The sequence below is a fragment of the Macaca thibetana genome, chromosome 16, assembly GCF_024542745.1.
Source record: "Macaca thibetana thibetana isolate TM-01 chromosome 16, ASM2454274v1, whole genome shotgun sequence".
In the NCBI taxonomy this organism is placed as follows: domain Eukaryota; kingdom Metazoa; phylum Chordata; class Mammalia; order Primates; family Cercopithecidae; genus Macaca; species Macaca thibetana.
Window position 1 is genome coordinate 35,292,856 of NC_065593.1, and position 21,320 is coordinate 35,314,175.

At 38.7% G+C, this 21,320-nt stretch overlaps 3 protein-coding genes across 11 annotated transcripts in view; 2 read left to right on the forward strand and 1 right to left on the reverse strand.

The window, feature by feature from the left end:
• PTRH2 (peptidyl-tRNA hydrolase 2) overlaps positions 1-21,320 on the forward strand; it is a 1,137,200-nt gene that overhangs the window by 1,019,760 nt on the left and 96,120 nt on the right. The gene's annotated exons all lie outside the window — the stretch shown is intronic.
• Positions 1-21,320, forward strand: part of SKA2 (spindle and kinetochore associated complex subunit 2) — a 976,874-nt gene that overhangs the window by 279,810 nt on the left and 675,744 nt on the right. The window lies entirely within an intron of this gene.
• The window catches only part of VMP1 (vacuole membrane protein 1), a 138,960-nt gene that overhangs the window by 31,981 nt on the left and 85,659 nt on the right, over positions 1-21,320 (reverse strand). For both annotated transcript variants that reach the window (XM_050764735.1, XM_050764736.1), the window contains exons 8-9: positions 5,828-5,908; positions 2,550-2,666 (exon numbers count right to left, since the gene is read on the reverse strand). In XM_050764735.1, coding sequence (XP_050620692.1) covers positions 2,550-2,666; positions 5,828-5,908 — 198 coding nt within the window. The remainder of the gene's footprint in view (positions 1-2,549; positions 2,667-5,827; positions 5,909-21,320) is intronic.

Consider the following 21,320-nt stretch of genomic DNA (forward strand, 5'->3'; position numbering starts at 1 on the left):
CGAGACTCTGTCTCAAAAATAAATAAATAAATAAATAATCATAAATTGAAAAAATCTGAGTATGTTTAAAAATATACTAGTTTTAAATCTTTCTGAAATGAAAGGTCTGATAAGTTGCATATCTTACCACTACAGATAGGGTACTTATGGCATAATACGTTTTACCATAATTTATAGAAAGGCACTACATTCAAGAGGTATAAAGCAGGACACATAAAACATGGATTACTAGAGAAGTTCTTGTTATGAAATAAAATAATCTGTTATTTTTACTTAGGTATTAAGGACTCCAAGAAGCTAAATGACAGCTCTCTTCTAGAAACAACTCTAAAGATTAAAGAAAAACCTATTTTCAGATACATTGAAAAGAATGTATTATTGACCACATTTTATTATTTGAAAAAAATCCTGTATGGTATTAAATCTTTTTTTTTTTTTTTTTTTTTGAGACAGAGTTTTACTTTTGTTGCCCAGGCTGGAGTGCAATGGCGTGAACTCGGCTCACTGCAACCTCTGCCTCCTGGGTTTAAGTGATTCTCCTGCCTCAGGCTCCTGAGTAGCTGGGACTACAGGCATGCACTACCATGCTCAGCTAATTTTTGTATTTTTAGTAGAGACGGGGTTTCTCCATGTTGGTCAGGCTTGTCTGGAATTCCCGACCTCAGGTGATCCACCCACCTTGGCCTCCCAAAGTGCTGGGATTACAGGCGTGAGCCACCACATCTGGCCAGTATTAAATCTTAACCATAGTAACTAGCACTGTAATATTAAAAAACCTGTGTTCATTGATTGAACAAAATACTTAATTTAAATGGGAGGAAATATATTCCTTGAAGTAGGAAAAACATCCATGAAATTCTGAGTGGTTATGGCAGGAGAGTAGAGGACAGATTCAATAAACTTGACCCAAATGCCAAAATCTAAGATTATAAACTGGATAGGTAGAAGCAGCTGAAGTTTTCCTGTTTCATTCTTCCCTTCTAAGAACTGGAAGTAGAGAGGTATGACATAGAAACTTTGGGGATAGACATACTTGTAATTATCATGGAATCATACAAGGGCAGAGAACTTCACTGTTCTTTCCTTTCTTTTTTTGAGACGGAGTCTCGTTCTGTTGCCCGGTTGGAGTGCAGTGGCGCAATCTTGGCTCACTGCAACCTCCGCCTCCCAGGTTCAAGAGATTCTCCTGCCTCAGCCTCCCAAGTAGCTGGGATTTCAAGCGCACGCCACCACACCCAGCTAATTTTTGCATTTTCAGTAGAGACGGGGTTTCACCATGTTGGCCAGGATGGTCTCGATATCCTGACCTCACGATCTGCCTGTCTCAGCCTCCCAAAGTGCTGGGATTACAGGTGTGAGCCACCGCGCCTGGTTGTTCTTTCCTTTCTTTTGGTTAACACCGTTCTTTGTTACAAACCACACTGATTCAAAACACATTCTTTCCAGGTTAATTTTTATTTTATTCTATTGAGATCTGCCCTTAGAAGGAAGTAATTCATATCACAGTTCTAGAAGCACATACCATTTTCCCTTCGTTTAAATTCTTAGCCTTTTCTCTCCTCTCTATTCATATATGCGTGCATACACACACACACACACACACACCCTCCATTCTAAAGATTTTGTTAAGAGTGGCTTTGAGGACTAGCAGATTCTCACTTCTCTGACCACAACCCACATCTCTTTGCCTCTTCAGAGACCCTCTTCTTCCCCATTCTCCTCCCACACTAACATTTGGCTGTTTTTCGGTAAAGGATATTGGTGCCATGGGAGGAACTGCTTCACATACTCTCTATATATAGAGTATGTGAAAGAAAGTAAGAATTAGTGAATGGCAATATTCTCTCAGCTTCTGGTTGGTAAAACAAAACAAAACAAACAAAAAACATTTTTTGGGCTGTGTATATAAAAATGATGTGCATCTTTCTGCACACAAACACTATTTTTGTTTGGTAAAAGTCCTGGATAAATAGTTTCACAGGGCAAAAAATAAAGAAAGAGAGAAAGGAAGGAAAGAAGGAAGGAAGGGAAGGATGAAAAAAGAAGAAAAGAAAGAAAACAAGGAGATCGCTAATTCCAAACGACATTCTATGATTTATTACCTAAGTAAGCTACCAACCAAAAGAAGCAGAAACAGTAACTAAATAATTCACTTAGGAATGAGCATGTTTCTTTTTTTTTTTTTTTTTTTTTTTGAGACGGCGTCTCGCTCTGTTGCCCAGGCTGGAGTGCAGTGGCCGGATCTCAGCTCACTGCAAGCTCCGCCTCCCGGGTTCGGGCCATTCTCCTGTCTCAGCCTCCTGAGTAGCTGGGACTACAGGCGCCTGCCACCTCGCCCGGCTAGTTTTTTGTATTTTTTAGTAGAGACGGGGTTTCACCGTGTTAGCCAGGATGGTCTCGATCTCCTGACCTAGTGATCCGCCCGTCTCGGCCTCCCAAAGTGCTGGGATTACAGGCTTGAGCCACCGTGCCCGGCCAGGAATGAGCATGTTTCATTGTCTTGTAATGGGTTCATCATCATTAGGCAGTTAATCAGGGGGTATAATTACCTGGATATGCATTTTTATTATTGCTTTTCCAATTAGGGTTGCACCAAAGAAGGTCCAAAAAGGTACCAGAAAGTGTCCACACGTTATTCCAGCCAGATCAAATAGAGGATTTGGAATCTATAAAGAGAAAAAGAAGGACTTCCATATTATAATCCAAAGAACAATTTAATTTTATCATCCATTGATATGTGGTATTCTGCTTTTAGCCTGCTTACACTGCAAAGCAACATATGGGTTCCTTGATCAGTACTGGATTGTTCAAAAGGGGGTTAGGGAAACATCCTAAGGTGTCTAGAAGCTGGGTCTCATATTCACCTTAGGTGTTCAATCTGCTCACAGCAAACCAAGGTGTCCTTTTGCTTATATTACTCATGGCTAAGGCACTGTGTGTGTGTTTGTGTGTACACCCATCACATGAGAACTGGATGGATAAAGTAAGTGGACCTGCAGGAATTTAATACCATTCAGTTGATTCCTAGCTATTTGGTGGCTGTTTTCTAAGGTGAGGTATGAGTGAAGAAAGAGCCTTAAGATTGTTTCAGCAGTGAGGGTTCTAAAATCTTTAGCTTGAAATGTGAACATTATCTGGAAAGCATTCATATCATTAACAAACATTCTAATAAATTCTCAAATACAGTCACGGGTGGATGTGCTGTTATTCTCAATGTAAAATATTAATAATTTTTATTGCCGGGCGCGGTGGCTCACGCCTGTAATCCCAGCACTTTGGGAGGCCGAGGCGGGCGGATCATAAGGTCAGGAGATCGAGACCACGGTGAAACCCCGTCTCTACTAAAAATACAAAAAATTAGCCGGGCGCGGTGGCGGGCGCCTGTAGTCCCAGCTACTCAGGAGGCTGAGGCAGGAGAATGGCGTAAACCCAGGAGGCGGAGCTTGCAGTGAGCCGAGATCGCGCCACTGCACTCCAGCCTGGGTGACAGAGCGAGACTCCGTCTCAAAAAAAAAAAAAAAAAAAATAATTTTTATTTTATTTTATTTTATGGGACACCAAGTCTGAGGGCCATGTGATACAATTTAGAAAGAAGATCAAGTGTGGAAATACGAGAGTACACAGATTCAGATGTTTTGAATACTCAGTCCCAGACAAAGAAGTGATTCACAACAAATACCTTTTCCAAACATTCCCACATTTTAAGAATGCTAAAAGACATTTCATGTAAAAATGCAAAGAAGCCATAAGCTATTTCTGAGCACTTCATCCATTCTTCTCCTCCAGAAAGTACTCTGACCTTGTGGCTGTTGGCTGAACCATTAATAAGCCAATTAATTTATATAATTTCATTTTTGAACTTTGAAAGGCTAGTTATTTGAAAAATATTTGTCACATATGGTCTTTAAAAAACACATGATTAAATTAGAATTCAAGTATTCCTTTGTTAGCAACACTTGGATTCAATGACTCATTTTTGTTTTTCTCATCCAAATTCAAATGCTTTAGGATTATTTCTTTTTTTTTTTTTTTTTTTTTTTCTTGAGACAGAGTCTCACTCTGTCGCCCAGGCTGGAGTGCAGTGGCCAGATCTCAGCTCACTGCAAGCTCCGCCTCCCGGGTTCACGCCATTCTCCTGCCTCAGCCTCCCGAGTAGCTGGGACTACAGGTGCCCGCCACCTCGCCCGGCTAGTTTTTTGTATTTTTTTAGTAGAGACGGGGTTTCACCGGGTTAGCCAGGATGGTCTTGATCTCCTGACCTCGTGATCTGCCCGTCTCGGCCTCCCAAAGTGCTGGGATTACAGGCTTGAGCCACCGCGCCCGGCCGGATTATTTCATCTCTTACAATCATAAAATAATATAATTTACACAGCACTACACCTGCCATTTCTTATATTTGCTCATGTGACTCTCATAACTCTATGAGTTATAACTTTTTTCCTTTATCATGAGGTTCCAACTCATGTTGAAATGAAAATGAATTTAAAGTATTTATTTATTTATTTATTTTATTTTATTTTATTTTATTTTATTTTATTTTTGAGACGGAGTCTCGCTCTGTCGCCCAGGCTGGAGTGCAATGGTGCGATCTCGGTTCACTGCAAGCTCCACCTCCCGGGTTCACGCCATTCTCCCGCCTCAGCCTCCGAGTAGCTGGGACTACAGGCGCCTGCCACCACGCCCGGCTAGTTTTTTGTATTTTTAGTAGAGACGGGGTTTCACCATGTTAGCCAGGATGGTCTCGATCTCCTGACCTCGTGATCCACCCGCCTCGGCCTCCCAAAGTGCTGGGATTACAGGCTTGAGCCACCGCGCCCGGCCTGAATTTAAAGTATTTAAGATATGTAGGCTGGGCGCAGTGTCTATATAAATTCTTCCTTGTAACTAATACTTGAAACTTTGGAAGAAGATTTCTTATCTATAAATTTGAGGAAAGAATGAAGTCATCCTTATTTGGTTAAATGTAGTTTGTTATATATTCTTTATGGGAAGAATGGATTTTCTCTCTTTTTTCTTACTGATTTAAACCATTTAGGTCTGAAGTCATCACTGCATGATGTACTTAAAAGCCAATAAACAAGATGTGAACCTATTCAACAGAAAACAGCTCATTTAATAAGTTGAATTGGGCTGGGTGCGGTGGCTCACCTGAGGTCAGGAGTTCAAGACCAGCCTGGTCAACATGGTGAAACCCCGTCTCAACTAAAAATACAAAAAAATTAGCTAGGCGTGGTGGTGGGCGTCTGTAATCCCAGCTACTTTGGGAGGCTGAGGCAGGAGAATCATTTGAACCTGGGAGGTGGAGGTTGTAATGAGCCGAGATTGTACCATTGTACTCCAGCCTGGGTCACAAGAGCAAAACTCTGTCTCAAAAAAAAACAAAAAAAAAGTTGAATGGGCCAGGTGTGGTAGCTCATGCCTGTAATCCCAGCACTTTAGGAGGCCGAGGCAGGTGGATCACTTGAGCCCAGGAGTTTGAGACCAGCCTGGGCAACATGGTGAGATCCTGTCTCTACTAAAAATACAAAAATTAGGTGTGGGGGCACATGCCTGGAGTCCCAGCTACTAGGGAGACTGAGGCAGGAGAACTGCTTGAGCCCGGGAGACGGAGGTTGCAGTGAGCTGAGATCATACCACTGCACTCCAGCCTGGATGACAAGAGGGAGACTCCGTCTTAAAAAAAAAAAAAAAAAAAAAAAAAGTGAATGATTCACAAAATTACATACCCAATAAAAGTGATAGCATTTTTGCTAATTCAGGAGTATATATGGATCAAAATATAACACTACCACTTAGTAAAAGTTCTGTTTTAATACAATTCACTTACTGAAGCACAGGCCAAAATTCCAAAAAATCCAACTTTCTGTACTAGGTTCTGAACTGCCAGTTTGGCCCGGGAGGCAAAGTCCTGTAAAAAGGCAAATTTAGAAACATTAATGAAAAGTAGGAAAAGAAGGAAGATGGTTCTTTCCAGAGTTTATTAAAAATTTCACAATCTGATGACACTGATTAATAAGATGAATGATGAAAAAAATCACAGTAGGTTGTTCACTGAAACACAAGTAAAATAATGATAGAATATTATATCCTTAAAGTTAAGCTCTTACCACATTTTAAGAATAAACCAAAACACTGTAACTTTAAATTTAGTATTCTCTCTGGATATTCTAGGGATTAACAAAATATTGTAAACTAACCATGAACCAATTTATTATTTTGGAAACACTGGCCTACAACATCTACCTTTTCCTCTCTTCTATAATTTGCCAGATTTCATATCTAATTGATAGCAGGGTAGAAAGTCATAGGAGTTTTCAAGACGGCCAATGAAGACATCTCTGCCAATCACTAGCCAGAAGATGGAAAAAACAGTTATGTGGCAATAACTAAGCATTCATTATCCCAGAAGCAAAAGAACATCCTACATTTGCACAGCTTGTGCTAGTTTTGTAAAACATTCTCACCATGATTTTTTTTTTTTTTTTGAGACGGAGTCTCGCTCTGTCGCCCAGGCTGGAGTGCAGTGGCGCGATCTTGGCTCACTGCAAGCTCCGCCTCCCGGGTTCAGGCCATCCTCCTGCCTCAGCCTTCCAAGTAGCTGAGACTACAGGCGCCCGCCACCGCGCCTGGCCAATTTTTTGTATTTTTAGTAGAGACGGGGTTTCACCGTGGTCTTGATCTCCTGACCTCGTGATCCGCCCGCCTCGGCCTCCCAAAGTGCTGGGATTACAGGCGTGAGCCACCGCGCCTGGCCTCTCACCATGATTTTATTTGAGCTTTCAACAATTCTGGTGTGTAGGTATAGTAGATATTATTATACCCAATCTATAGACCACAAAATTGCAACTCAGAAAGGGTAAGTGATCAAGATCATAATGTCAGTTAGGGACAAAGACAGGACATGATTCAATATTCAGACACTGAAATCAGTGCTTTTTATTTCACTCTGTTACCTCCTCCCATGCTGAAATATGCATTCGGCTGGCTAGTTCTTTCAGTATGTTGATGCTACAAATATTTGACTTTAATTCTTTTCTGGTTTTGAAATGGCATATATTGGAATCCAAATTCCAATGAAAATAGTTTGTAAGACAAAAAATGAGCTAATGTGTAAATGCTTTTTTTGTGTATAAATGCTTTATTAATAAGTCTTCATATCATAGAATCTCTTCCACACTCTTTAGTCCAACTTTCTTTTTTTTTTTTTTTTTTGGGACAGAGTTTCACTCTTGTTGCCCAGGCTGGAGTACAATGGGACGATCTCAGCTCACTGGAACCTCTGCTTCCCGGGTTCAAGTGATTCTCTTGCCTTAGCCTTCCCAGTAGCTGGGATTATAGGCGCCTGCCACCACGCCTGGCTAATTTTGTATTTTTGGTAGAGCGGAGGTTTCACCATGTTGGTCAAGCTGGTCTTGAACTCCTGACCTCAGGTGATCTGCTTGCCTCGGCCTCCCAAAGTGCCGAGATTACAGGCGTGAGTCACGGCACCCAGCCTTTAGTTCAACTTTCTAAAAGACAATAAAGAGAATATAGAGGCTGGACAGATCCATCATAGAGAGTAGAAACAAAGTTTAAAGTCAGAAAAGCAAACTAGTTGAAAAATATACTTCTCTTATTGGCACAGAATCTGTGTATCCCCACTTACAAAAACATTTTGACAAATAATACTGTGTAGAATAGTCCTACAAAGTTACCACAGTAGTTAATACTGAAATTAAAGCAAATAAACAAAAAACTTAACTCTACTTGTTGAAGATGATGAGAAAATCAAAGAAACCAAACCAATAAACTATATTAAAAAAAAAAAAAATCAGTCAATATAAACACTTTCAAGTCCAAATACGTAGGCTTTCAAAGTTAATCATTAAATCCTACAACAAAATTTAGCAATTTTATAATCTATTTCCAAAGAGATAATTATTAATTTTTCTTTCTGGGATTAGACTTACTTTTTCACCAAGTCAATTACATCAGATTTAATTTTTTTTTTTTTGAGACAAAGTTTCACTCTTGTTGCCTAGGTTGGAGTGCAATGGTGCGATCTCAGCTCACTGCAAACTCTGCCTCCCGGGTTCAAGCGATTCTCCTGTCTCAGCCTCCCGAGTAGCTGGGATTACAGGTGCATGCCACTACGTCCAGCTAATTTTTGTATTTTTAGTAGAGACAGGGTTTCATCGTATTGGTCAGCCTAGTCTCGAACTCCTGACCTCCCACCTTGGTCTTCCAAAGTGCTGGGATTACAGGTGTTGAGCCACTGCCCCAGGCCTCAGATTTAATATTTTTAAACAACTGAACTACTGCAGCAAAGGGCATTTTCTATTTTTATTTAGATTTCTAGCTGAAGGTTAATTTTTTTCTTAGCATCTATTGCATTAAGTGTGAAGTACTGAGTTTTATTGATTTAAAACCATATAAGAATATATAATCAAATCAGTTTTCCTATATAGCTTATTTTAAAAACAAATTAATTTCTACTTCTTTTATTACATTTTATTATTTACTGCTCCTCTTCACTAATCCTATCCTTCTGCAAAATCCATTTATTTTTAACAATTTATACAATTAGCCCCCAAATTACTAAGTTTATAATCCATTTGAAGCACTAAATAAAAACTGGTAAAAAGAAATGTTTTAATTGTCTAAAGTATCAACAGATACTATTAAATTAAAAACTAGCTATAAAATTTTAATTACTATAGCACAAGAATTAAATATATAAAATCAGGAAAATGCCTTCCTTTACAGTCCTTAAAATTTTCATAGCAAATCTGCTTTTAATGAGAGGGAAGATTGAATTCTTTTTTTTTTTTTTTTTTTTGAGATGGAGTCTTGCTGGAGTACAGTGGCGTGACCTCGGTTCACTGCAAGCTCCGTCTCCCGGGTTCACGCCATTCTCCTGCCTCAGCATTCCGAGTAGCTGGGACTACAGGTGCCTGCAACAATGCCCGGCTAATTTTTTGTATTTTTTACAAAAACACAAAATACTGTGTTAGCCAGGATGGTCTCCATCTCCTGACCTTATGATCTGCCTGCCTCAGCTTCCCAAAGTGCTGGGATTACAGGCGTGAGCCACCGCGCCTGGCTGGGAAGATTGTATTCAATTGCTAAGAAAAGGGTAAAGTAAACAACAACAAAAGCATACAAATTTTATTTTAAAGACAGCACAATTTTTATAAATAAGTTTTCCAAGTCAGATATATGTGGGAATATTTTTCTATCAGCATTAATGTCACCTTTAATAGATACAAATACAGAAAATTAGTTTTTCTCCATTAAATGGTATAGAAAAGATCTACAGGTATTGTATTTAGAAAGTCTCATGTCCTCCTTTCATTTATATTAATTTCCTTTCTTTTTTTGAGTTTGCCAAAGAGTATTATCTTAATTTTAAGGCTTTAGAATTTTCTATTTATTTAAATCAAGTGACTAAGATTGTGCTATCATTTCAAACTGATGGCATTTTTCTACTCTATAGAATCATACATACACGTACAAACTTAAATAGGAAAACAGGTACAATTATACCAACTGGTTTATATAAAGAAAAAAATGATTAAACATTATGCAGATCACCTAATAATATACAAAGATATTTAAGACTACAGAAGATCAAGAAAACCTGTTTTAAAAAACATCCTGAAAACAGGTCAAAACACAGTGATCATTACTAACAAAGAGGAATAACAAGTAAGGAGCCATTTTCCCCTTTTAGGGAAGAGTATCTTTGCTTAACAGCAATTAGGCAAGAACAAAAAACAGACTTCTTGTTCTTTCAGATGCCTGGGTGCTCCTCATTAGTTATCTTTAAGGGAGCTCTAACAATCTTTATTTGAGCAAAAAGAGTTAATCTATCCAAACACGTGAAGCTGAAACCTCCTTTTACCTTTTTTATTTTTTAAATCTGAAGCTGGCATGTATTATAAGGAAAACAAGTAAAGCGCCTTTTTAATGGAGAGCTTTACTTTTTAAAAAGAGTGAAAGTCATCTACTGAAAAAGGATTTCACAAATTTTATTATGTATGTAACATACACAGTGACCATGCTACTTTCAGTTCCCATAATTTTTTTCCAGGTCTTTCACAATATTCTCAGAATTTAAATTACATTATATATCAAATAATCTATAAACATTTACTGAAATTATACTAATATGAAGTATGCACAGTTGTTTTTATTTCAATAAAATAAACATTAGCATAATATGCAGTTTGATGGAGAGTATTTTCTTGATTTTTTTCCTTGCCAGTGTAATGAAAACAAAACCAGAAAAGCACTGTATTGGTATTTTAGAATAGTAAAATAACTAATGTTTAGATTTCATAAACACGAACATATTTTATTGTTTCTTATTTTAAATTTATTATTATTTTTTAGTCGGAGTCTCGCTGTTGCCCAGGCTAGAGTGAAGTGGCGTGATCTTGGCTTACTGCAACATCTGGCTATCTGGTTCAAGCGATTCTCCTGCCTCAGCCTCCTGAGTAGCTGAGACTACAGGCACACACAGCCACGTCTGGCTAATTTTTTTGTATTTTTAGTAGAGACGGAGTTTCACCATGTTGCCCAGGCTGCTGTCAAACTCCCGAGCTTAGAAGATCCGCCCTCCTCAGCTTCCCAAAGTGCTGGGATTACAGACTTGAGTCACTGAGCCAGGCCCAAATTTATTTCACTTTTAAAGTCACATGTATAAAACTTACTTATATGGTTTTAACAGCTTTATGTAATAATTTTATTGAAAGCATTATTCTTTTATTGTTCAAAATGTTTTACATGTTATGTGCAATTTTGCTTTCCTTGTTGCTCTGTAGTTTTAAAAGTTCTTGGCTTTTCTAAAAACAACTTCAGTATTTTTTCATTATTTGTATAATTTGGCAGCTCTTATGTTGATTTTAGAATAATATTGTCTATTAACTAAAATATGTATATTCTCACTTGCTTTTATAATGAGAATTTTATTCTATGTATATTGTTAATAAAGTTGACTCTATTACTCACACACCTAACACCACCAAAAAGCTAAACCAAAACCAAAAAAATCCCTTTTATAAAATTAAAAACAAATTTTAAACAAATTTTGCTGTTCTTTTCAGTCCAAGTAAAATAAAAAAGCTAAGTAAAAATACACACTAATAATACACAATATTTTTAAGAAAAACTAAATAAAATATTAAATTTTATGTTAGGTATTCAATGTTCCCGTTAAATGTTAAAAAAATTAATATTTCATTTGAATAGTTTTGGAGTATTGTGGGAACAATGTAGCATGTCCAATTTGATTAGTTCCTCACATGTCATTTTTCACTTTTTCAAAAATCCATCAACTAAAAACAAACTCCTTTTATCAGTTTCATTTCTCTGTATTTACATTTCACAACTTAAGTGCCTGAGATAACAGTTTCATTCTCTAAGTCTACCTAAATATGAAGCATGCATTTACAATTAGCAATTACAAATCATTTTCTACTTTTCTTCTTTCACAAAAATAAAACCAATTATAGGTAAATAAATTACCTTTTCTACCACCACCCATAGTGATTATATATGTAAACAATCATGCTTCTGAAACAAGAGATGCAAGAAACATTTTCTCAAGCACTACAAGACTAATAAAAAGTCACAGCAATTCCTTACCACTGAATTTCAAGATTAAACACTGAAAGACAAAGCCTTAAACTATGAATATGCCTGTACCATTGTTGCTTCATACTTATTTTTCTTAAGAAAGATATTTATGATTGAGAGAGAAGAGAAACTACAAGGCTAATCATAATTAGTCTGCAAAATATTAATCTTTGAATCTAATGATGTCAACATGAATGTAAATATATGAAATAACTTTTATCTTCAAACGGTAACAGTAAACGTTTTCATTTTCCCGTGGAAGCCATATGAAAAGATATCTTTAAAAACAACAGAAGGCCATATGCGGTGGCTCACACCTGTAATCCCAGCACTTTGGAGGCCAAGGCGGGCGGATCACCTGAGGTCGGGAGTTCCAGACCAGCCTGACCAACATGGAGAAACCTCATCTCTACTGAAAATACAAAATTAGCCGGGCGTGGTGGTGCATGCCTGTAATCCCAGCTACTCAGGAGGCTGAGGTGGGAGAATCGCTTGAACACGGGAGGCAGAGGTTGTGGTGAGCCGAGATTGCGCCATTGCACTCCAGCCTGGGCAACGAGCTAAACTGTTTCTCAAAACAAAACAAAACAAAACAAAGCAAACCCAGAAAATTAGCCAGGCATGGTGGCTGGCGCCTGTAATCCCAGCTACTCTGGAGGCTGAGGAAAGAGAATCGCTTAAACCCGGGAGGAGGAGGTTGCAGTGAGCCAAGATTGTGCCACTGCACTCCAGTCTGGGCAACAGAGTGAGACTCCGTCTTAAAATAAATAAATAAATAAATAAATAAATAAATAAATAAATAAAATTAAAAAATGAAATAAAAGTAACAGAAAATCCCTGAACATGTAAAACCAATGCAATATTACTGAAGATAAATGTGTACTTGGTTAATATCTTATGGAAGTTTAAATTACCTGCCTTTATAACCCATTGCAGTCATGTGTGGCTTATATGTTCTGAGAAATGGGTTGTTAGGCGATTTCATTGTTGTGTGAACATCATGCAGTGTATTTATACAAATCTAGATGTTATAGCCTACTACACACTTAGGCTATATAGTATAGCCTACTGCTCCTAGGCTACAAACCTATACAACATGTTACTGTACTAAATGCTGTAGGCAATTGTAACACAATGGTAAGTATATGTGTATCTAAACATGTTTTTATTTTATTTATTTTGAGACAGGGTCTCGCTCTGTCGCCCAGGCTGGAGTGCAGTGGTGTGATCTTGGCTCAGTGCAACCTCCACCTCCTGGGTTCAAGCGATTCTCACACCTCAAACTCTAGAGTACCTAGGACTACACGTGCGTGCCACCATGCCCAGTTAATTTTTGTATTTTTAGTAGAGATGGGATTTCGTGATGTTGGCCAGGCTGGTCTTGAACTCCTGACCTCAAGTGATCTGCCCACCTTGGCCTCCCAAAGTGCTGGGATTACAGGCGTGAGCCACTGCACCCAGGCTAAATATGTGGGGGTTTTTTTTTTTTTGTATATATATATTTTTTAATGGAATTTAGCTCCTTGCCCAGGCTGGAGTGCAATGGCGCAATCTTGGCTCAATGCAACCTCTGCCTCCTAGGTTCAAGCAATTCTCCTGCCTGAGCCTGCCAAGAAGCTGGGATTACAGGCGCCTGCCACCACATCCAGCTAATTTTTGTATTTTTAGTAGAGACGGGGTTTCATCACATTGGCCAGGCTGGTCTTGAACTCCTAAGCTCAGGTGATCCGGCTGCCTCGGCCTCCTAAAGTGCTGGGATTATAGGCGTGAGCCACGGCGCCCAGCCTAAATATGTTTTTAAATATAAAAAAACGTACAAATACAATATGGTATATAAGATATTTTGGGCGAGGCACAGTGGCTTATGCCTATAATCCCAATAATTTGAGAAGCCAAGGTGGGAGGATCACTTGAGCCTAGGACTTTGAGAGCAGCCTGGGCAACATAAGGAGACCGAGTCTCTATAACTAATTAAAAAAACAAATTAGCTGGGTGTGGTGATGCATGTCTGTGTTCCCAGTTACTTGGGATGCTGAGGCAGGAGGATTGCCAGAGCCCAGGAAGTTGAAGCTGCAGTGGGTGGTGATCACATCCCTTTACTCCAGCCTGGACAACAGAGCAAGATGATCCTGCCCCTTCAATGTACACACACACACAAAATAAAAGTATAGTACAGTAAATATATAAATCAATGACACAGTTCATTTACTGTCAAGTATTATGTACTATATACACTGTATGTATACAGAATTCAAGCAATTCTCCAGCCTCACATTCCGAGTAGCTGGGATTACAGACACGGCCCAGCTAATTTTTGTATTTTTAGTAGAGACGGGGTTTCATCATGCTGGCCAGGCTGGTTTTGAACTCCTGACCTTGTGATCCACCCACCTTAGGCTCCTAACATGCCGGGATTACAGGCGTGAGCCACTGTGCCCAGCTTGTATGTGCTATAGTTTTATATGACTGGTAGCGTAATAAGTTTGTTTACACCAGCATTACCACAAACATGTGATAATGTGTTGTGCTACATTACCATGTCACTAAGTGATGGGAATTTTTCAGCCCCGTTATAAACTGTCAGACATGCAATTCATCACTGACTGAAAGGCTGTTATGTGGTATATGACTGTATATATTAAAACTACTGAGCTAATAATGCTTTCTTTTGGATTTGGAGCTGAAGTGATTTAACAGCCTATATTAAAAGCCTCAGAGCAACTGTTTCAATACTAATTCCTCATGTGTAATGGAAATTTATGTTAAAATATAGTCTATTTGTGAAACTCTTGTGCCACCTAAAAATTAACTGCTGGTTTCTGCGTGCTAGTCAAATATGAACGCCAATCAATGAAAACTATAAAGCAGAAATGGAATGACTTGTCATGATGACATAATAATTTAGGTTTTTTCACCATAGCAGACAATGAGTCTGAAACAATAACTTGCTATTAAGACTCTAATAACCATGTCATTAAATATTTTCTAAAATGAAATACATTATACAATTAACTAGTATCTTTATAGAAACTGCAATGTTAAATTTTCTGTAATGCAGTTATAACTTCAAATCTTTCTTGAACACAAACTAAAAAGTGTCTTAATCACTATTTTCTAGCCATTATCAGGGCTCTACGAGTTATTTTCATTAAAAAATATAGAGCATTAATTTAATTCAAAGTGAACAAAATATTCTTACTGTTGACTTCCTCAACAATATCATTAAAGCAATTGCTTATATTTTAATATTGCATATTTGAGTAGGTCCTCTTTAAATAAGTGAAGCTTTTTTTTTTTTTTTTTTTTTTAGATGAAGTCTCACTCTTATCCCCTAGGATCTCAGCTCACTGTAACCTCTGCCTCCTGGGTTCAAGCGATTCTTCTGCCTCAGCCTCCCGAGTAGCTGGGATTACAGGGGCCTGCCACCACACCAGGCTACTTTTTGTATCTTTAGTAGAGACGGGGTTTTACCATGTTGGCCAGGTTGGTCTCAAACTCCTGACCTCAGGTGATCCTCCCGCTTTGGCCTCCCGAAGTGCTGGGATTACAGGCACAAGCCACTGTGCCCGGCCAGGTGAAGCATATTTTTAAGTCACACATTATTTATTGTTATTGAATTATAACATAATAAAGTCACGGGATAAAGACTGTGGTTAGGAAATAAATTTTAGAATTACCAAAAGAGTAGGGATATTGTTGAAATAAAAGTGATTGTAAAAGAAAGAAAATAGTTAATAAATTTTAAATTATTACCTATAAGATGCTGGATAACAAAATGCACACCCATTTAAGAACAAAAAGTGGGCCGGGCGCGGTGGCTCAAGCCTGTTATCCCAGCACTTTGGGAGGCCAAGACGGGCGGATCACGAGGTCAGGAGATCAAGACCATCCTGGCTAACACGGTGAAACCCCGTCTCTACTAAAAAATACAAAAAAAACTAGCCGGGCGAGGTGGCGGGCACGTGTAGTCCCAGCTAATGTAGTCCCAGCTACTCGGGAGGCTGAGGCAGGAGAATGGCTTAAACCCGGGAGGCGGAGCTTGCAGTGAGCTGAGATCAGGCCACTGCATTCCAGCCTGGGTGAGAGCGAGACTCCATCTCAAAAAAAAAAAAAAAAAAAAAAAGAACAAAAAGTGATTAGAACTGAGTTGTGTAACTATTCCTGAAGATGAAACGTTTTAACATCCAGCTGATGCCTTACACAGTTAGATAAAGCCAACTGTAAAATCAGAGATGGTCACTGGTATTTCTATACATATCAGAAATTAGGGTAAAACTCTATATAATACTCTAAGCAGAATACATCACATGAACACATTTCATAAAAGCAAGGACATTTTATTCGGAAAATAACTTAGAAATTTAGAAGTTTTAAGAAGAGACCTATATATAAAACACGCAATATAAACATAAGTTCTCATATCTATCAAAATCAATGCAGGTATAACTAAAAACTACCAGAAGCAAAGAAGGATCTGACTGTTCTCTGAAACAGTAAGAAACATTTATTTTGGCAACTAGCTAAATTTATTAAGTACTCAAAAACTAGATGTAACTAGAAATCTGAAAACAAAATTCAGTTTGGGTTTCTGTTTATACTCGTATTTATATTATCTAGGGCAGTTTCATTAAATTAAAATGCGGTGTGAAAATTTAGTTGGTAACAAATTACATCTTGCTTTTTCTTTTCATTTTTTTCCTTTGAGACGGAGTTTCGCTCTTGTTGCTCAGGCTGGAGTGCAATGGTGCTATCTCGGCTCACTGCAACCTCTGCATCCTGGGTTCAAGCAATTCTCCTGCCTCAGCCTCCTGAGTAGCTGGGATTACAGGCATGCGCCTCCACGCCTGGCTAATTTTGTATTTTTAGTGGAGACGGGGTTTCTCCAATGTTGGTCAGGCTGGTCTGGAACCCCCGACCTCAGGTGATCCGCCCGCCTTGGCCTCCCAAAGTGCTGGGATTACAGGCATGAGCCACCATGCCCGGCCTTACATCTCGTGTTTTAATGAACAGAATAATATGGTGAGACCTCATAAGCAATGAAGTAAATACTGTTTCACGAAACATTTATTCTAGTTACACACAAATTGGCTCTGGGTTGCTAAGCACAATGTATTTTGTACTATTGGCTACAGTTTAAAAAAAGAAGTAAAAAAGTCATTGATCTAGAGGCAGCTGTGCCTGTAGTAGGTCTCATGATGCTTTATCCAAATTATACCTTTCAGAAATTACGTGAGAACTGATCAACACAAATTGTTTTCACTTATACACACAGGAAATATATAATCCACTGTGAACACCACACATTTCAGAGTGTTGTGCCAAAAATAGGATGCTATCAACTATTTCTGGGTTAAGATCAGGATTAAATGGATTTCTTGATGTATAGATGTATATCTGTTACCAAATTTATGTGGGCAGGGTACAGGACAGAATAATACGAGTAGTTTTTTAATCTAAGGCATAACATATACAGTAAAGCATACAAATCTAAAATATACATCTTAATGGAAATTTACAACACACCCATGTAACCACTACTGAGATCCAGATAGAGAACATTACCAGAACTCCAGAAACCCTGCTGGTGGCACTCCTAGTAATTACTCCCTGCAAAATAACCACTAACATTGGCTTCCATTACCACAGATTTAGCTTTTCCTATTTTTGAACTTTATTTTTTAAATTTATTTTATCATATTTCATTTCATTTTTTTGAGATGGAGTTTTGCTCTTGTTGCCCAGGCTGCAATGGTGCGATCTTAGCTCACTGCAACCTCCTACTCCAGGGTTCAAGTGATTCTCCTGCCTCCTGAATAACTGGAACTACAGGCCCGTGCCACCACACCCAGCTAATTTTTGTATTTTTTTTAGTAGAGATAGGGTTTCACCACGTTGGTGAGGTTGGTCTTGAACTCCTGATCTCAGGTGATCTGCCTGCCTCGGCCTCTCAAGGTGCTGGGATTATAGGCGTGAGCCACTGCGCCTGGCCTGAACTTTACATAAATGGAATTATACAGTATGTCCTCTTTCATGTCTGGCTTCTTTAGCTTAACATTATATTATGCCCAGGTGATTCATCCATGCTGTTGCATGTGGCAGTAATCAATTTGTTGCAGATGCTACATATTATTCCATTGTATAGGTATATCACAATTTATTCTATTGTTGTTGGACATTAGGGTTGCTTCCAGTTTTGAGTTATTATTTTTAAAAACCTTTTTATTTTTTATTTTTCTTTTCTTTTTTTTGTTTTTGAGACAAAGTCTTGCTATGTCGCCAGACTGGAGGGCAGTGGTGTGATCTTGGTTCACCGCAACCTCTGCCTCCCGGATTCAAGCGATTCTTCTGCCTCAACTTCCCCAGTAGCTCGGACTACAGGCGCGTGCCACCATGCCCAGCTAATTTTCGTATTTTAGTAGAGACGGGGTTTCATCATGCTGGCCAGGCTGGTCTGGAACTCCTGACCTCGTGATCCGCCTGCCTTGTTTTCCCAAAGTGGTAGGACTACAGGCGTGAGCAACAGCGCCAGGCCTTATTTTTCTTTTTTAAGCTATCTCCTACAGGAAGGAAATTTTGAGTTACTATAAATAACGCTGCTATGAACATGCTTGTACGTGTCTTCTGGCATATCCTTCTGGTGAGTATAGACTTACAAATGGAATTGCTGGATCATACAGTATGTGTATGCTTAACTGTAGTAGACGGTGCCAGTTTTCAAAAGTGACTATAAATCAAATTATTCTTAATATTGCTTCCATTTTGCCAACTGATAATAACTGTCAATTGAAAAAAATCTAAGTGATTTTCCTTTTGTACAGATGGTTCTAAAGAGTGTGTCTGTCGGAATTAGCATGAGGACTGAATAAGCTAAAGCAAGAAAATGAGGAATGAATAGCTTTAAATATTTTAAATGCTAAGTTTTAGAAAAACAACTTATAACATTTTGAAAGTTACTTCCAATTTCCTTAGGAAAAGAGAGATAATTACTTAGAAAAAATATGTACTTTTTTCTCACACTCAATTTGGGAAGACAAAATTGAAATCTTTTTCAGAAATCAGAATTCTTATTTAAAAGCAATTAAATTTAACTGAATAAAGCTGATAACTACTATGTGCGAGGTAATAAGGAATCCAAAGATGAGAACATAGTGATTCGTTCATACATTCATTCAGTATATGTTTAACAAGTGTTTACTACATGCCAAATGTTGTAGGAGCTGAGAATACAACACTAAATCACACTGATAACAATCTGGAACCTCATGGAGTTTATATTCTAGTGGGAGGAGATGAAAACTAAATAGGACAGTCAGGAAAGGCTTCAGAGGAAAGGTGATCCAAAACATCAGAATTCTCAAGGAGGTGAGAGAGTAGGTTATGCTGACAATCTATGAGAAGAGGGTTCTGGCGAGTTTTTTCCCTTCAGAGATACCTAATCTAGGGTATGTGTATGGAAGCAGAGGGTGCAGTAAGTAAAAATGGAAGATGAAAGAAGGATGGATGAAACCTACAAAGCAAGGGAGAGCAAAACCAAGAAAGATAAAAAGTGCTATAGAGAGGAACAATACAAACACCAGCAATTACATGGTTTTTAATGATATCAAAATGACACAGCATTGATAAAAATCATGTGATAAAAAATGATTTTAAGTATAAAAAATCTTTTTTATCACTAAAAAAGATTTAGTGATAACACTAAATCTTTTAGGTTCTCTGAATCACAGTTTGTTCATCTTTTCTGTAAAATGATGATAATAATATCTACCACCAAAACCAAAACTGATTATGAGACAAAATTGTTTAGATTGAAGTTATACTGTTTAGTAAATGTCAAGAGACAAAAAACACCTGATATCCAGTGAAGTAAAATATCTTGCCTGATTTATTTTATCTACCCAGTTGGACTTTATAATGAGCACAATTACTAGTGCAATCTTACAACGAAAATAAGAGATTTTTGTTTTGTTTTAAATTTTATTATTTTTTATTTTTATAATTTTTAAATGGTAGAGAGAGGGTTTCACCATGTTGCCCAGGCTGGTCTTGAACTCCCGAGCTCAGGTGATCCTTTGGGAGGCTTGGCCTCCCAAAGCGCTAGCATTACAGGCATGAGCCACCATGCCCGACCATTGTTTTTAATTTTAAAAAACATAAAAGAAACATGTTCATATCAAAGACATAAGGGGTCTGTAAAATGGAAGGGAGAGAAAGAAGGAAAATATATTAAGAATCAAAAAATGATTGGCCAGGCACAGTGGCTCCCGCCTGTGATCCCAGCACTTTGGGAGGTTGAGGCGGGTGGATGACTTGAAGTCAGGAGTTCGAGACCAGCCTGACCAACACGGTGAAACCCCATCTCTATGAAAAACACAAAACTTAGCCGAGCATGGTGGCGCATGCCTGTAATCCCAGCTGCTCAGGAGGTGAGAGAGTACGTCAGAATTCTCAAGGAGGTGAGAGAGTAGGCATGCTGACAATCTATGAGAAGGGAGTTCCGGCTGAGGAAGAATCACTTGAACCTGGGAGCTGGAGGTTGCAGTGACCCAAGATCGAGATCGTGCCACTGCACTCCAACCTGGACAGCAAAGGTGAAACTCTGTCTGAAAGAAAAAAAAAAAAAAAAGGCCGGGCGCGGCGGCTCACGCCTGTAATGCCAGCACTTTGGGAGGCTGAGGCGGGCAGATCACCCGAGGTTGGGAGTTCAAGACCAGCCCGACAAAAATGGAGAAACCTTGTCTCTACTAAAAATACAAAATTAGCTGGGCGTGGTGGCGCATGCCTGTAATCCCAGCTACCTGGGAGACTGAGGCAGGAGAAGGTTGTGGTGAGCCAAGATTACGGTATTGCATTCTAGCCTGGGAGACAAGGGCGAAACTCCATCTCAAAAACAAAAAAAAACAAAAAAAAAAACAATTATCAATTCTGCCTTGTAGTGCCAACGATGAGTTTACCAAACCTCCAACACAAGAAAGTAGAAATGGGTGCTATTACTTCTCCTGAATGTTGGTCCTTTAGGAGGAAATTGTTTACTTATTTACACCTGTAATGATTATTTCACTATGATTACTAATCTTAAAACTCACAAATAACCTAGACATAAAACATTTCTTGTATAGTCTAGGAGGAAAGATGAGATGGAAGAAACACGGTTTCAGGAGGCCTTCTCGGGGGCTGGCTCTAGTATTTATTACCATGTTCAGATATAAAGTAAGTTATTCTTAGAAGTTCATACAAGCATACAGTGCTCTCTCTCCCTCCTTTTCTTATTCCAGTCCAGTTACCAGCATTAAAATTGGCCAGTATCTGCAGCTTCCTTTTCCTCTCTCTACTTAGACTTTTGTTCAAAAAAAAAAAAATTGCAGGGCACAGAGACTCAAACCTGTAATCCCAGCACTTTGGAAGGCCGAGGCGGGCAGATCATGAGGTCAGGAGTTCAAGACCAGTCTGACCAACATGGTGAAACCCCGCCTCTACTAAAAACACAAAAATTAGCCAGGCACGGTGGTGCGCGCTTGTAATCCCAGCTACTCAGGAGGCTGAGGCAGAACTGCTTGAACCCGGGAGGTGGAGGTTAGAGTGAGCTGAGATCTTGCCACTGCACTCCAGCCTGGGTGACAGAGTGAGACTCTGTCTCAAAAAAAAAAAAAAAAAGAAAAAAAGGCTGGGTGCGGTGACTCACGCCTGTAATCCCAGCACTTTGG